Here is a 17,733-nt window from a genome sequence, read left to right as displayed (position 1 = left end):
CACACAATAAACTAAATAATGTTAAAACACAATTAACCTTTCCAAAGCCTGGTAAATATTCAGCTTTACTCCTTCCCCCTCTTCTCCTTGCCTGCTTTCCAATTTTGTTACCACAGCACAAAGATGTAGAAATGTTTTCATTACTGAATCCTAGAAAACAAGGCAGTTAAAAAAGATTTGTATTTAAAACCCTTTTTATTTTCCAGAATAATTTTTGTTTATCTAATATCTCAAAGTCACTAATGTAATAATTATACTGTTGTCGACAAACTCCTAAGATTCTGCCTGCAACTATAATTAACATATCAGTGTGGGAGCACTGTAACTTTATATTCACTTTTTCTCAAAACCATGTTTGGGCTTTTCTCAAAAAACATGCTTGGGTTTGTTAAAAATCCTAGTGATAGACTAGGTGTGGTGGCTCACGCCTGTAAACCTAGCATTCAGGAGGCTGAGGCAGGAGGATCATGAGTTTGAGGACGTCTAAGGCTGCATAGTAAGGCCATGCCTCAAAAACACAAAACAAAATACTCCGGTGATACCAGAGTGGCCTTCCTCTGCCAAAAGCAACCTATGTCAAAAATTAAGAAAAAATGGCACAAAATAAAAATTTTATTTACAACAGCAATATTTAAATACCTAAAGCCATATCCTTGTAGAGTCTTCTGGAAATATAGTAAAATGGCAGAAAGCACAGAGTAGATTTGAACAAAATATCTATAGTCATAAAGTCCTTTAATCATCTGAAATAACAAACTACATAAAAACAGGTGTAAGTATATCAGACATGTTCATCATATATACTCAATCCCAAAAAACTAAACAATGTATAGTGAGAACAGAAGCTGGGAGTGGTGGCATGTGTCTTCAACTCCAGCATTCCAAAGGCAGAGGCAAACAGATCTCTATGAGCTCTAGGCCAGTTTGGGCTACACAGTGAGTTTCAGAACACCCAGGGCTATATAAAGAGACTCTGTCTTGGAAAAGGAGTGTCACCACAATTCTAAAATACAGATATATTGTGTGATGAAGCTGGAGAGATGGCTCAGTGGTTAAGAGCACTGACTGCTTTTCCAGAGGACTCAGGTTCAGTTGCTAGTACAAACATGGCAGCTCACAACCTCCTATAATTCTAGTTCCGGAGAATCTGACCTTTCTTCTGGCTTCCACGGGCACCAGGAGCACAGGTGGTACAGAGACATGTGTTCAGACAAATATTTATACACATAAAAAAAAAATTTAGAACACACGTTATAGTATCTTCTAAACCTCTTGAAGCTAAATATGGTGGGCACATGCCTGGAATGCCATCACTCAGAAGATCAAGGCAGGAAGATAGCAAGGGTGAGCTACACAGTGAGATCCTACACTCCCACACCAGAAAGATGATGAAGTTGGGGCCAGAGAGATGGCCAGGGGCAAAAGCACTAGCCACATAAACCTGACACCCTGAGTTTTGATCTCCAGAGTCAACATAAAACAGTCAGATGTGGAGCTATGCAGATGGCTCAGCAGGTAGGAGCACTCGCTGCTCAATTATGAGGCCTAGAGTTCTGATCCAAACATCCATGTCAGGCAGCTCACTGACGCTTGCAACTCTAGTTCCCAGAGATCTGACATCTTCTGGCCTCAAAAATCACCATAAACATGGACATATGCACAAACAAATGAACAAACCTTGAAGGCCAATGAGTCTGGCAAACAGAACAACAGAAGAATCAAGAGAGATGCCTCAACAAAATGGAAGGCAGGAGAACCAACTCTAGAAAATTGCTCTCTAATCTCTACACATGCACCATGACATGTGGACACTCCTCCTTGCTTGCTAGGCATACATGGACACACTAAATAAATAGATATTTAAAACAAAAAACAGATACATGTGGTGGCTCAGACCTGTAATTCAGCACTAATGAGACAAATTCAGGAGGATAACCAAGAGTTCAAGGCTAGCCTTACTTACAAAGCAAGTTCCAGGCCATTTAGGGTCACACTACAGTAAGGCAATCTCGAGGGAGGGAGGGTGGGAGAAGAAAGGAAGGAAGGAAGGAAGAGGAAGGAAGGAAGAAATGAAAGAGAGAAAAAGAGAAGGAAAAAAAGCTCCTGGAAGGTCCACATCTCATTCAATCTCAGTAGCCCAAAGACTTGGGACTTGTGCCCTTCATTCTGTTTTATGATTTCATTTAATAAAGAATACAAAGTCAGGTGGTGGTAGCAAATATCTTCAATCCCAGCACTCGGGAGGCAGAGGCAGGAGAATCTCTGTGAGTTAAAGGCCAGCCTAGACTACATTACAGAGCAAGTTCCAGAACAGCCAGGGCTATACAGAGAAACCCTGTCTCAAAACCACCCCACCCAAAATAAAATAAAAGGTCAATCTTAACCTAAAGTTATATCCAAATTAGACAAAAGTGTTATTGAACAAGATAGTAAAACAGTAACTATCTTGACATGTACTGCATGGGTGACTCTTACAAAGGCTGAGGGGCCCGGGTCCAGATAGTCAAGTATTTTCAAGACAAAGGAGAGCCCAGGAAATCAAGACAATCTCTCCTTGCCTCAACTGACTTCAGTGCAATGAGAAAGTTAAGGAAACCAGATAGATTATTCTGAAGTCTGAAGGAATTAAAATTTGTAAGTGCCTAAATATGACAGCTTATGTGTTTACTGTTTTTAAATTAGAAATCACATTTTCCCCACAGTAATAAACAATGTAAAAAGTAAAGGTTTTTGGTTTTCCCTGCACATATTTTGCCTCAAGTTTTTCACAGTGAAAGGGATGCTTTGGTATCTGGCCAGAACATGTCTGGGAAACAATAAATGTAGTTAAATCATTTCCTCATTGTGTTCTCTGTCCAGCCAAAACAATGGGCTTCTAAGAAATTTCCTACCTTTCCCCTCTCTTCCCTCCCTTATAAAGAGGCCTCTCCTCAGTGCTTTCTAACAGGCATCAAACTACTTCAACTACTTACATTTATATCCAAAATAAAACTCTAAAGAGCTCCGTACCCTCTGCTTGTTGAATAACAAAAACCCAATTTCCTGTTTATACCCACAGCCCCCACATTACTGAACAATACAACTGTGAATAGTATTTAGTCTACTACAATGCGCAATCCTTGACAAAGCAAAAACTGAAGCTATGAATGCCTACCTTCCCTGACAGGAAACAGCAGACCAGCTTGCTCTCCAGCTTGCTAGTTCACCTTCCACTTTACACCTCACCAGGCTACCAAAAGCAATCACACCACCAAGCTACTGACATTGATTTTTAAAAACAGACTCTAAAATGGAAAGCAGAAAACAAAGGCCAGGTTTTCTAGCAGATCTTATTGCTGGGAGGGCATAGTGGCAACACATTTTTAATCCCAACACTCAGAAGGCAGAGGCAGGCAGCTAAGTTCCAGGCCAGCCTAGTTTACACAGGTGCTCCAGGCAAGCCAAGACCGATGGAGGTCAGAAGAAGGTATAGAATCCCTTAGATCCAGAGTTTGTTGGATGGTTCTGAGTCACCCACCCCAGTGTGAACCTGGTCCTCTCCAACAGTGCTCTTAACTGCTGAGCCATCTCTCCAGCCCCCAGCTTAGCTGTTTTGGTATGAAAACAATTCAAGCAGTTAAAGAAGCTTATATATAGTAAAATTGGTCCTTGGGACAATGAGAGGTATAGGCACTTGCCACCAAATCTGATGACCCATGTCTAATCCCCAGAATCTACACAGAAGGAGAGAATCAACTCTAAAAGTTGTACTCTGATCTCCACATGTGCCCTGTGACACAAACACTGTTCCACCATATACACATGCTAAACACATACAACTAAATACATGAATGAATGCATGAATGAATGAATGAATGAATGAATGAGTGTAATTTAAATTTTTTAAGGCAGTTTTGGGGTCAGCAAGAAAGCTCAGCAGGTATGGGTACTTCCTGTGCAAGCCTGATAAGCTGAGCTGGATCTCCGGAACCCATGTATGGCAGGCAGGAGGGACAAAACTGACACCCTATGGTTGTTCTCCACGTGTGCACCATAGCAAAGCATACATGTACCACCCCCTATGAGAGAGAGAGAGAGAGAGAGAGAGAGAGAGAGACAGAGAGAGAGAGAGAGAGAGAGAGAGAGAGAGAGACAGAGAGAGAGACAGAGACAGAGACACAGAGAGACAGAGAGAAAGAGACAAAGAGAGGGGGGAGAGGATAAAACAGGTTTGAATAAATATGGATAAATGAAAAGCAGTTCCCTATACACAACAGAAAAAGCCGCCATTCAACTTACACACAATTATTTCTAACTTTAAATTTATATTCCTGGCTGGCAAGATGGCTCAACCAGTACGATGCTTGAGGCTGAGCCTGGCGAAGTCAATCCCTGGGAATCCACAAAGTAGAAAGAGAAATGACTCTCACAAGTTGTGCAATGGAACACACACACACACACACACACACACACACACACACACACACACACATACACACACACACACTAAATGCAAAAAACAAACAAACAAACCATTAAACTTGGCCTGGAGAAATGGCTCAGCAGTTATGAGCACTGGATGCTCTTAATGGTCTTTCAGAGGACCTGGGTTCATTTCCCAGTTCACAACCGTCTATAACTCCAGTTCCAGGGGATCCAACAACCTCACACAGACATAAATGCAGGCAAAACACCAATGCACATGAAATAAAAATTAATTAATTAATTAATTAAAAAATTAAACTGAGCCAGGGGGTAGCGGCACACACCTTTAATCCCAGCACTTGGATGGCAGAGGCAGGTGGATCTCTGTGAGTTCAAGGCCAGCCTGGTCTACAAAGCTACACAGAGAAACCCCGTCTCAAAATATCAAAAATAAATAAATAAACTGAAACTCTGACTGAAAATAACTTTGGTACTAAGATTAACCACAAAAATTACTTTTCAAACTTTATCCTACAAGTATATATTATTCTATTTGATCCTTGCAAATAGCCCTAGAACAGAAAGTTGGAGAGACATCTAGCTCTGGAATCACATTGTTCTGTTTTATGACAGGTTTTCATTATGCAGCTATGACTGGACTCACACTTATTAAGTAGCCCAGCCTGACCTGAAAATCCAGATCTCTTGCCTCAACCTATCCCAAGGGTTGGCATTACAGGTCTAAGCCATCAAACCTGGATGAAATCATGGTCTTGAAGAATACTCAAGAAATGAGAGCCAGGCAGTGACGTAAGGCCTTTACTCCCAACACTAGGGAGGCAGAGGCAGGCAGATCTTTTTGAGTGAGGCCAGCCTGGTCTACAGGTCAAGTTCCAGGAGAGCCAAGACTACAAAGAAAACCCCTGTCTGAGGGGTGGGGGAGATGTCTGTCTGTCTGTCTGTCTGTCTGTCTGTCTGTCTATCTATCTATCTATCTATCATCACAAAAGAAAAAGGTAAAACAAATTCTATTTACTGAACACTTTATTAAGGAAACACAACCTCATAATTCCTCCAAAATTATGAGACCGACGTACAAAGTAAAGCGTATACATGGGCACCTTGCCCTTAAGGCCAGGCCTGCAGTAAGGCAGTGAAGAGGATCATCAAAGCCAGATGAAGGAACCCTGAGAGAGTAAACTGAGCATGCTACTTCTGGTCTGCTGAGAAACAGATGATGCCCAGAACTGGCTAGATGCTCAGTAAAAGAGTTTGCCATGAAGCCTGATGACCCAAGTTTAATTCTTAGAACCCACATGGTAGAAAGAATCACTTCCCTAAATTGCCCTTTGACCTATACACACACACACACACACACACACACACACACACACACACACACACACACAAATAAATAATATGTATATGGATAAATACCATGATATCTATAGGATAACTATTCTAACACTACCCAGTGTTTTCCTAATATAACAAAAACAATTACAACATTGACAGCAATTACTGCTGCAAACTGATTGTTAAATCAAAAGAATCCTCTTTTGTTTGTAGAAGCAGCCAAAAGATACATCATCTCTCTTCCTCAATGCAGTGCTATAAATAGAGCTCCACAGCAGGAACTTCTAAATAAACACAAGACAGACCATACACACCAAAAAACAGGTTCCAACACTGATATTCTATTAATCTGTGTTCATAAACCCAACTAACCCTTCAGAGCAAATAGATAAATAGAAATAGAATACAGAAGAAATACTTCTAATTTACCAAAACCAGTATTATTTTTGTCAACATACAAATATATCTCAACATGATATGCTCAAGTAATCAAATACAGTAAGACATTTAAAGCAAAATGGAAAACAAGAAATAACCAGGGATCAGGGATGTCACTCAGTTAGCAGAGTTCTCGCCTAACATAATCAAGTAGAGGGCCCCGGTTTGACCCCCAGTACCCTATATACTGGGCAGAGTGATGGATGCCTCTAATTCCAACATTCAGAAAGTGTAACAGTAGGATCGGAAACAAGCTGAAATTAAAAACTATCCTCCACTATATAGTGAGTTAGAAGCCAGTCTGGGGTATAAGAGACACTGTCTCAAAATAAATTTTTAAAAAAGTAAGGAGCCACGCCTTTAATCCCAGCACTTGGGAGGCAGAGGCAGGAGGATCTCTGTGAGTTCGAGGCCAGCCTGGTCTACAGATCGAGTGCCAGGATAGGCTCCAAAGCTACACAGAGAAACCCTGTCTTGAAAAAAAAAAACAAAAAAAAAAAAAAAGTAAGGAAAGGCGAGCGGGAGAAAGGGATGTTCCTGACATCTTGTCTGTAAATGAGAACACAACCTATTGCCCTTCTCTATGACCCTGAACTATATCCTAGAAGAAAAAAGAAAAAAAATGGGTACAGGGTCAGCAAGATGGCTCAGTGAGTAAAGTGCTTGCCCTACAAGCCTGAAAGCCTCAGTTCAAGCTCCAGAACTCACGTAACAGTGAAAGGAAAAGGGAATCTACGAAGTTTTCCTCTGACTTCCACACCCACATAGAGACACACACATTTGTTTTACACACACACACACACACACACACACACACACACACACACACACACACAAATAGATAAATAAACCAACAAATCTAAGTCAGTAAATAAATAAACAAACTTAAAGGGACTGAAGAAGGGCCAGAGTGAGAAAGGTTCACCACAAACTCAGTAGCCAATACAATACACAAGCCTGTGCCAAAGAAAGGTGGCCCTGAAGATCACAGTCCTTCCAAGCCCTGACACTACTGAGAAGGCCACTGACAGTGCAGGATAGGACCTGGACACTGTCTTACTTCTGAGAAACATTTAATCAAGTAGACATATATATGGCTTTAGAAGTAAAGATTCTGGGAGCTGGAGAGATGGCTCAGGGGTTAAGAGCATTGACCACTCTTCCAGAGATATGAGTTCAATTCCCAGCAACCACATGGTGGCTCACAGCCATCCATAATGAGATCTGATACCCTGTTGTGGCATAGAGGCATGCATGCAGACAGAACAATATATATATACATATATATATAAATATATATATTATATATATTAAAATAAATTTTTAAAAAAGAAGTAAAGATTCCTTCCTCTGAAAAAGGAACAGGCTATGTGGCAAGGCTGTGCCTTAGAAGACACACCCCAACTTCTGCTGTGGACAAGCACAATGTACCCAACTTCTTTTTGTATGACTGATTAAGATTAGTTCATGATAGAAAAATCATACAAATTTAAGAGGACTCCTCCTTTCTGCCATTGTGCAATGGCTCACAATTGGAATCCCAGCACCCACAAGACTGAGGTACACTAACCTTGGGTATGAGACAAGCCTAGGCTACACAGTGACGCCTATCTCAAAACAGCAAAACAATAAAATAAAAGCATCCTATTCAGCCAGGTGTTGGTGGTGCACGCCTTTAATTCCAGCACTCGGGAGGCAGAGGCAGGAGGATCTCTGTGAGTTTTGAGGCCAGCCTGGTCTCCAGAGCAAGTGCCAGGATAGGCTCCAAAGCTACACAGAGAAACCTGTCTCAAAAAAACAACAAAAAAAGTATCCTATTCTATTCTAGCCTTTTTCAAATCGCTGTACTGGCCATGCCCTTCCAATACCCCCTCTTTCAGTAGACATGGAGCACCCTCTGTGCCAGAGGTGATGCGCATGTGTGGGAAACCTCTAAAGGTGCACTGTAAGTAATCAAGACACAAAAAGCAAACTACGCCTATCCCACTGAGCTTAGGAATAAAGAATAAAGATTCTAAGACACTAGGCAAAGAAAGACTTGATTAAAAAAAAAATGGATTTACCCAGAGGCAAGACAGAATTCTATGAAAGACAAAGCAAAATACTGCAATTCAATCTTAGACCTTGTGAGAAAACCAGCTCTACCCACCTCCTCTTTGTCTGAGGGAATTTGTGTTCGTTCACTGTCTTCACACTTATACAGATAACTTAAACATGAATGTCAAAAGCTACGTCGTTACGTTTGACCCATTTTCCTTTTTACGAAGTAAAAAAAAGCTTCTAAAGTGGAAGAAATGTGGGATATAAATGGGTATTACTGAGCAGTTATCTGTCTGTGTTCAGGACTCTAAAGTATTTAAGGCAGTAATATTTGTCTGTGCCAGAAAGTACTTCCTGAAACCACAGGGCACATAAATCAAAAGGCTACCAATAGGCTTTCAGATTTTGCATATTCCCCAAAGCATCTTTATGCTTTTCTACATTTTGGTAAAAATTATTATAGATGGGGCACTCCAGCTTTTTTGTTGTTGTTGTTTTGTTCCATGTCGTTACACACTGAGTTCAAGGCCAAGCAGGGTTACATGAAGATTGCCTCAAAAAAATGAAATAAGCCGGGCCGTGGTGACACACACCTTTAATGCCAGCACTCGGGAGGCAGAGGCAGGTGGATCTCTGTGAGTTCAAAGCCAGCCTGGTCTATAGAGTGAGTTCCAGGACACTTAGGGCTGTTACACAGAGAAACCCTGTCTCAAAAAAACAAAACAACAACAACAAAGCTCTTCTGGACTCCTCAGGCACCAGAAGAGTACATGGTACAGGCAAAACACTCACATTCATACACATAAAATAAAATACAGATCCTTTTTAAAATAGCCTTAATCTATTTATTCATCAAGTGCTCCCTACAACTGTCTCATGACTGACTTATTTTATTTGCCCTTTCCCAAACTCACACCTATAGTTTTTGTTTTTACTTTATGTGCACGTGTACATTCGTATGTAAACAGGTGCACGTGCACATGTATATGTGTGCATACAGAGACCAGAGGTCAATCTCAGAGCTTATTCCTCGGAGAGCCATCCATGTCATTTATTAAGACAGGGGCTTCAGAACTTGCTGAATATGCTAAGCTGGCACACTAGCCAGTAAGCCCCAGGAATCTGCTTGTTTCCACCTCCCCAGCAATGTGATTTCACATTGTTTATTTGTTTGTTTGTTGTTTTTTCAAGACAGGGTTTCTTTGTGCAGCTGTACCGGCCCTGGAATGTGCTCTGTAGACCAGGTTGACCTCAAAATCAGAGATCCGCCTGCCTCTGCCTCCTTTGTCAGGGGATTAAAAATGTGGGTGACCACCACCCAACCACATTTAGCTTTTTCAAGTGAGGATTCTAACATCAAACTCAGGTCCTCATGCCTGCACGGTAAGCACTTTACTTACTGAGTGAGCTACCATCCAAGCTCTAATTTTTATTTTTACTTTAAGACAGGGCCTTGGTATGGCACGGAAGCTGGTCTCAAAGTTACCACCACTCTGCCTTAATTTCCTGAGTTGAGATGACAGGTATGTACCACTATGCCTCCATGCATTTGCACTTTTTAAAACCTCAGTTTATAACAAGTATCAGAGGACCAAGGGTCAAGGTCATCCTTAACCACACAAGTTTGAGGTTAACACAGAATATATGATACCCTATCTTGTAAGTTTTTTTTTTTCTTTTTTAAGGAAAAGAGTTTAAAGGGGGCTGTAGCAGATGACCTGATTGCTCTGTATGGGGAATCAACACTTAGTTTTCAGAAGCAAAGATTTTTGGTGCTTGTGTTGTAATCCAGGCAAACCTGGCCCGCCTCTCACCCACCTGCCATGGCAGATGTGTGTACCCTGGCTCTTTAAAAGAAAGGTCCACCCACTTCCGTTCTCTTTCCTGCTGTTCCCCTGGGGCAGACAGGACTTTTCCTGTCTCCTGCTTCTCTTCTGTGCCTGTGTCTCTTCACCTCTTTTCTACCACCCCCCCCCACCTTCCTTGTCGGATGAAACTTCTCACTTAAGCTCTGTCTGCCTGATGTGTTTGTCCCTCACCCACCATGGAATCTGGTCCCCCACACGCTTTCTCCTAACAACTTGGGCAGATGATCAACACTGCCCATTTTGTGTCTTGTTCTGTTTTCAAACAGGAGAAAGTGAGATGCAAAGCAGCATGTGTCTGTCTTTCTGCTTCCTGATTATAGATGCAATGCAGCCAGCAGCCTGATGCCCCCATACACCCTCCAACACCCACACACATGTCTTTCCTGCCACAATGGGATCGCACCCTCAGACTCTAAGCCAAAATAAATCTTTCCTTCCTTATGTTGTTTTGTCAGGTATTTTTTTTTTGCAGCAATAAACAAAACAATTAATGCAGATGGATCACTAGTGACACACAATTATTTTAGTATGTCACATTATCCCTATTGTAATAAGAATTCCACTGTGAGGCTGTAGCAGAAACCAGTCTGAAGAAGAAAAAAAAAAGTAACTCTGCTTTATTACAAAGTAGAGGCAAAAAGATAGTAGTGTCTACTCCTATCTAAAGTAATATTTTGCCTATACCCCCATATAAAATAATTTAGTAATACAAGTGCAAGGTAAACAGCTTAAGCAGTTTAATAGAGAGACAAGATAGAAAGAAACGACTTTTTGAGTGTATGTTGACTACACTTCATTTTTCAAGATAAGGGCACTATATAACCAGGCTAGCCTGGAACTCACTCTGTAGCTCAGTCTGGCCTCAAACTTCTTCCTGCCTCAATGCCCCATGATTTATAGGTGTGTACCACCGTGCCGCAGTTTACTGTATATTACAATTATAACCAATGCTCAAATCAAATATTTCAATTAATGAGAATAAAGGGGGGGGTGTTTGTTTTTGTTTTGTTTTTTTTCTTTTGGTTTTTCGAGACAGGATTTCTCTGTGTAGCTTTGGAGCCTGTCCTGGAACTTACTCTGTAGACCAGGCTGGCCTTGACCTCAAAAAGATCCACCTGCCTCTGCCTCCCTCATGTTGGAATTAAAGGTGTGCATCACCACCAACCAGTTAAGAAAATAAATTTTAAGAATATCTTAGCAAGCGCAAATTGTATTTAATAAAAGAAATCAAAGCAATCTTGGGGCTTTAAAGTTACATTTTACTTCAGAATTTAGTAAAAATCAATATTTATATCTTTACTGTCATAGAATCTAAACTTGGTAAGTACCATCAACACTAGCTAAATTACTTAAGCTATTCAGGTTCTCTCAATTATAAAGAGTGAAATGAACAGTCCATATTTAAGTACTGCAGCAAAGAGTCCTAAGTGGAAAACATTCACTAGGTCATTCTGAATGGCAAAGTTCAAAGTGTTAGGATGCAGATGCTCATTTATTCTAACCACGTGGAGGAGGAGGAAGAGACGGTAAGTTGTGCACTGATGGAAAACAACTTGTACTCACTGGTCGAGTTGCCTTGCATCTGAATGATGCACTTAGACTCCTTGCTGGTCTCTCGAGAATTGAAGGGCCTCACTCGAACAGCCACCTTCACTGAGGCTCCCGACATTCTGGTGGCCTTATAATATATATGCAATCCAGAAATAAAAGCCAAATCTTCTTTTGAAGTTATGTTCAAGGTTCCTTTAAAAGAGAAATATTGTACACAAGGTCGTCAGAATTAAGGGACACACAGGCTGACTCATGAGCACTGTCAGTTCTATTCCTAAAAGCCTATCTATCCTTTTCCTCCTCTACAAATCTTATTCATTAGAGTAACTTAGCAAACAATAAAGATGGAAGCTCCTTTTCTTATCCTATTACTTTTCTCAAACCCTAAAAAGTCTCTAACTGATTAATGAAAAATAACATGCAAAATAACAGGCATCAATCTTTGTCTTTGGGTCAATCTCCAGCAATAAATAAAAAAACAAAAACTTCTGTCCATTGAAGGAATTCCTTAAAAATAAAAGTTTAACTCACTCTGTAGACCAGTATGACCTCAAACTCAGAGATCCACCCCCCTCTGCCTCCCAAGTGCTGGGATCAAAGGCGTGAGCCACCACCACCCCACTAAAAACACCATTTATTACTTTAAGGAAAGTTGGGGAATTTTCTCTGGAAACACTTAGCTCTAGTTTGCTCCTTTAGCTACATACTGAGCTTCCTCACTATGACACTGACAGACGCTTCTCTTTGACCCTCAAGGCCCCCGGCACAACAATCAGGAGATCTGCCAGTAACTTGTGAGTTGAATCAAATCACCAAGCAACCATAGGAAAAACACAAACACTTCAGACAGAGGAAGCTTCTCTCCACAGACCAAAACTAATGCAATCCCATAGGAAAGAAATTAAAACATAATCCATGGGGGTTGGAGAGATGGCTCAGAGGTTAAGAGCACTGGCTGCTCTTCCAGAGGTCCTGAAGTTCAATTCCCAGCAACCACATGGTAGCTCACAATCATCCACTATGAGATCTGGTGCCCTCTTCCAGTGTGCAGATAGACATGGAAGCAGAATGTTGTATACATAATAAATAAAATCTTTTAAAAAATAAAAAAAAAGTAATCCACAAGTAATTTCCAAAAGAAACAACCAATCTCTTGACTCAGGAAGAAATTTTTATTCATTATATCTTCAAGAAGAAACAAACAATACCAGGCAGCGGTAGTGCAAGCCTTTAGTCCCAGCACTTTGAGTTCTAGGACAGCCGAGGCAACACAGAGAAACCTTTACTTGAAAAATAAAATAAAATAAACAAAAAGCTAAAAAGTGTTGAAGAGTTTAAATATCACAGAACCTAGTAGAACTTTAAAATGACCAATATTTTATTTAAAAAAACAAAAAAAAACAAAAAACAGCTCCCATATCAGAACATCTTTTTACTTTTTTGAAGTTATGATCAATTTTGAGCCATTGAGAAATTACATTTCAAGGTATGTAAGATGAATGTATTCTAAATGTTTAAGATTATGTCATTTTTACTCTTCTTTCTCCCTCCAAATCCTCCCACACCCCATTCCATCTTTCAAATTCATAGCTTTCTTGTTATTGCCTTCGTGCGTGCATGCGTATGTGTATGTGTGTCTCTGCCACACAGAGTCTTAAATATATAAACACACCTGCTCTGTATAATGTTACTTCTATGAATAAGTTTTCAGGGCTGACCATTTGGTTTTGGATAATCAATGGATGTGCTCTTCGGTGATAATATTATTTCTCTTACTCTCAGCATTGTTTAGTTGCCTATAGTTCCATGCTAACATATCTCTTGGTGAGCAGGATGTGATGGTGCACACCTTTAATCCCAGCACTCAGGAGGCAGAGGCAGGTGAATCAACCTAGTCTACAAACTGAATTCCAGGATAGTCAGGGCTCCAAAAACCCCAAAACTAAACAAAATATGTCTCGGCGTCATCCCTCTTCAGCTTATGTCTAAAAAGCTATATTGTTAAGACTTCATGGATGTAGCTTCTTTGACTTTTCTGGGAGACAAAATCTCATAGCAAACTGCCTGTTCTGGCTCTTACAATCTTTTTGTCCCTCCCTCTCCACAACGATTCCTGAACCTCAGATGTAGGAGTTGTGTTGTAGATACATCAGTTAGGACTGGGTTCCATAAAACTCTGTATTTAGATCAGCTGTGGCTTTCTGTAATGGCCTCCATCTGTTGCAAAGAGACGTTTCCTTGATGAGGGGTGAGAACTATACTAGTCTGTGGGTATAAGGATATTTAGAAGGTAACTAAGGAATATACAGGTCTAGTAAAGGGACAATTGTAGGTTCTCTGGCAAGATCTATGACTTCTACCTCTAACCTGCAGAAGTGTTGACGAGGTTTCCAGTACCAGGCACAATTTCCTTCTTCTTGTTGTTTTCCTTTGTTTTATTGAGATGGGGTCTCTCTATGTAGCTATAGCTGTCCTGGAACTCACTGTGTAATCCTGGCTGGTCTTTAATTCACAGAGAATTGCCTGCCTCTGCCTTCTGAGTAATGGGATTAAAGGCATGCACCGTCATACCCAGCCTTACAATTGAGTAGGTCTTAAACCCAGTGAGTCCCCGAGATGTCCCTGTCCCAATACTGGGATTACAACCACCACACTCAGGTCTTTTTACATGGTTTGCAGACTGAATTCAGATCCTTAGCCCTTTACTGACTAAGCTATCTCTCCAGCTCACTTTTTTTGCATGTCTCTGCCTCCGAAGTGATAGGATTAAAAAGCATGTGCCACCAGACCAGGCTCTTTTTGTTTCTTTTCTTTTTAATTTTTACTTATTTATGCATATGAGTGCTCTATCTGCATATATAAATGCCTGGCAGAAGAGGGCACCAGATCCCACTATAGATGATTGTGAGCCACCATGTGGTTGCTGGGAATTGAACTCAGAACCTCCGGAAGAGCAGCCAGTGCTCTTAACCTCTGAGTCATCTCTCCAGCCCTTGTTTTGTTTTTCAAGACAGGGTTTCTCTGTGTGGCCCTCGCTGTCCTAGAACTTTCTCTGTAGACCAGGGTGGTTGGAACTCAGACATCTACCTGCCTCTGCTCCCAAGTGCTGGGATTAAAGATGTGGGCCACCCCTTCCTAGCTTTGTTGTTGTTGTTTGTTTTTCTTATTTTCTTAATAATATAATCACTATTTGAAAATTTTACTTTTGGGAAATATCTTCTTTCTTTCCGTTTTTCTCACCAACCCAAACTGCTCAGAGGTCTCTTGTCACAGGGTTAGCACCTAGGACAGTGTCTAATGTGAGAGCTCAGTACCCACTAATGGTGGAGACAGTGTGTTTAAGTCCTCACTAGGGTTGATGACTTTTGTTTCAAGTTATTAAAATATTTTATATTAATCTTTTAATACACACACTGCAATGTTTTTTCAGTCTTTTTTATTTTATTTTATATTAACTGAAGAGTTCTTAATATAGCAAATACTTCTGTGACCACATTTATCAAATGAAAGCTTAGAGTTATGAAGTTTCCCAATTAATGTTGCATATGCTATAATAACTAGTTCAGTGTTATTCCCCCACCCACCCACACACACCCACACACACACACATATACACACACACACACACACACACACACACACACACACACACACACACAAACGAATGCAGCATTGCAGAAAAAGCTACATATAAAAACATAGTTCAGCCAGGCGTTGGTGGCGCACGCCTTTAATCCCAGCACTCGGGAGGCAGAGGCAGGCGGATCTCTGTGAGTTCGAGACCAGCCTGGTCTACAAGAGCTAATTCCAGGACAGGCTCCAAAGCCACAGAGAAACCCTGTCTCGAAAAAAAAAACAAAACAAATAAACAAACAAACAAACAAAAAACATAGTTCAATATGGTTACCACAGGGTATGTCTGTAATTACAGCTACCCAGGAAGCTAAGCCATGAGGTTTGCTATTGCTAGTTCAACACCAGTCTAGACTTGACCCAATATGACCTGTCTCCTAATAAGAGTTTTTAAAGGGCTGTAGATGTAACTCGGTGATCTTTACGTCTATCGATGGATGGATGGATGGATGGATGGATGGATGGATGGATGGATGGATGAATGGATGAGATAGATGGATGGGGGAGATAGAAGGGAAGAAAAGAGAAAGACAAACCACATCAACATTTCAATCACCACAGAACTTTGATATGTAACTATCATTTTAACTATTATGTTGTCCAAAAATCATTTATCTCCCTAACTAACAATCTATCAATTTCCCACCTTTTCCCTGCTTTTGGAAACAAGGTTTCACTATGGAGCCAAGGCCAGATTTGAATTCTCCATCCTCCTCTACCTCAACCTCCCAAATGCCGGGCGTTAAGTTCCTCCCTACCTCTCTCATTCTCATTACCTGAACTCTAATCCATGCCTAGGATTCTTGCAACACATAAACTGTTCTTTGAGCTTTCAGTTTGATTCAATAGTCCTTTAGCAGGGCTGGACAAAACAGAACTGAGAAGCAATAAGCAGAAGACAGCCACTGGCCAGTGTTCAACAGTTTTAAGATAGGCATCAAGTACTGAAGTTTTGTCTTTAATTTTTTATTATGTTCAACTTATTTTGAGTGTCAGGGGACAATTTCTGGGAGATTGTTCTCTCTGCCCACCACGTAGATCCTGGGAATGGAACTCAGGCTGTGAGACACGTTTATCCGATGAACAATCTCACTCCTCATCAAGAATTACAGCTTTAAACCTAAACTCTGCTTCAAGATAGACCTTCATGTGGAGGCCAGAGAAAGATGAGGGTCCTGCTCTACCAGATTCCATTGAGACAGTATCTACAGAACCTGAACCTCACTGTGCGGCTGCTAGGCTGGCCGGGTGAGCGCCAACAATCCTCCTCCTCCTTCCCTTGCAGCACTCCTGCCACAGGCTTATGAGGCCATGTCAGTTTCTGCAGGGGGCACAGGATCAAAACTCAGGCACCCATGCTTATGCACTAAGAGTCCAACCCCCAAATCAGCCTTCCTTAAGTATGACTTTCCCTGTCACTCTCCATTTCTAAGAACCTAAGACCAAAGTCAAAGGACACCATCATGTTCTAGCCAAACACCTTCACTCGCCCACACTCGTGTTCTTTCACAATTCCTCACTATGACTCCCTTACAACAGAAACCACTGGTATTTCCTAAGCATTTTCAGCTCCAAGCACACAGTGAGAACACTCTACACTCTAGCCTGTACTGTTCTGTAACAGCTCCTCAAAGGGAACATCCTCGTCTCCCTTCAAAACTTCAAAAGTCACTTTGAACTTGGGCTGCAGAAGAGGCTAATATCATCTCAGCAACAACAACAACAAAAAATCAGCCTGATCTTAAGACATTTTAGTTAGTCCCAAAGTTAACATCTGTCAAAAATGACTAGAGATGCCAGACAGTGGTGGCACGCCTTTAATCCCAGAATTCAGGAAGCAGAGACAGGCAGATCTCTGGGAGTTTAAGGAATATAGAGCAAATTCTAAGACAGGCTTCAAAGCTGCAGAGAAATACTGTCTGGAACAAAAAGAAAAAAGAAAAAGAAATAAAAAAAAAAAAGAAAAGTGCAAGCTGGACATCGGTGGCGCACGCCTTTAATCCCAGCACTAGGGAGACAGAGGCAGGTGGATCTCTGTGAGTTCAAGGCCAGCCTGGTCTACAGAGGGAGTTCCAGGACAACCTCCAAAGCCATACAGAGAAACCCTGACTTCAAAAACCAAAAAAAAAAAAAAGAAGAAGAAGAAGAAAAGCATAATGAGGGAAAAAGAAAAACCAAACAAAAAACCAGCCAGGCATTGGCAACACATTTCTGTAATCCCAGCACTTAGGAAACTGAAGGCAAGAGGATCAAAGACTTCAAGGTGATCCCCAGCTATGTAGGAGGATGACACACACACACACACACACACACACACACACACACACACTCTCTCTCTCTCTCTCTCTCTCTCTCTCTCTCTCTCTCTCTCTCTGTCATACACACACAGACACACACAAATCAAATGTATAGTCTTAAATTCAAATAGCATATCTTTTATAAA

At 41.0% G+C, this 17,733-nt stretch overlaps 1 protein-coding gene across 9 annotated transcripts in view; it reads right to left on the bottom strand.

Moving 5' to 3' along the window:
* Positions 1–17,733, bottom strand: part of LOC100770947 (kinesin-like protein KIF1B) — a 136,592-nt gene that overhangs the window by 105,622 nt on the left and 13,237 nt on the right. For all 9 annotated transcript variants that reach the window (XR_003481837.2, XM_027398251.2, XM_027398253.2 and 6 more), the window contains one exon: positions 11,670–11,849. Coding sequence is in view for 8 of the 9 variants with exons in the window: in XM_027398251.2 (XP_027254052.1) it covers positions 11,670–11,775 (106 nt within the window). In the remaining variant the exon portion in view is untranslated. Of the gene's footprint in view, positions 1–11,669; positions 11,850–17,733 lie in introns of those variants that run through there.

Source organism: Cricetulus griseus, chromosome 2 (assembly GCF_003668045.3).
Source record: "Cricetulus griseus strain 17A/GY chromosome 2, alternate assembly CriGri-PICRH-1.0, whole genome shotgun sequence".
NCBI lineage: Eukaryota > Metazoa > Chordata > Mammalia > Rodentia > Cricetidae > Cricetulus > Cricetulus griseus.
Note: the sequence above shows the minus strand (reverse complement) of the source record. Positions and strands in the feature narration are given on the sequence as shown.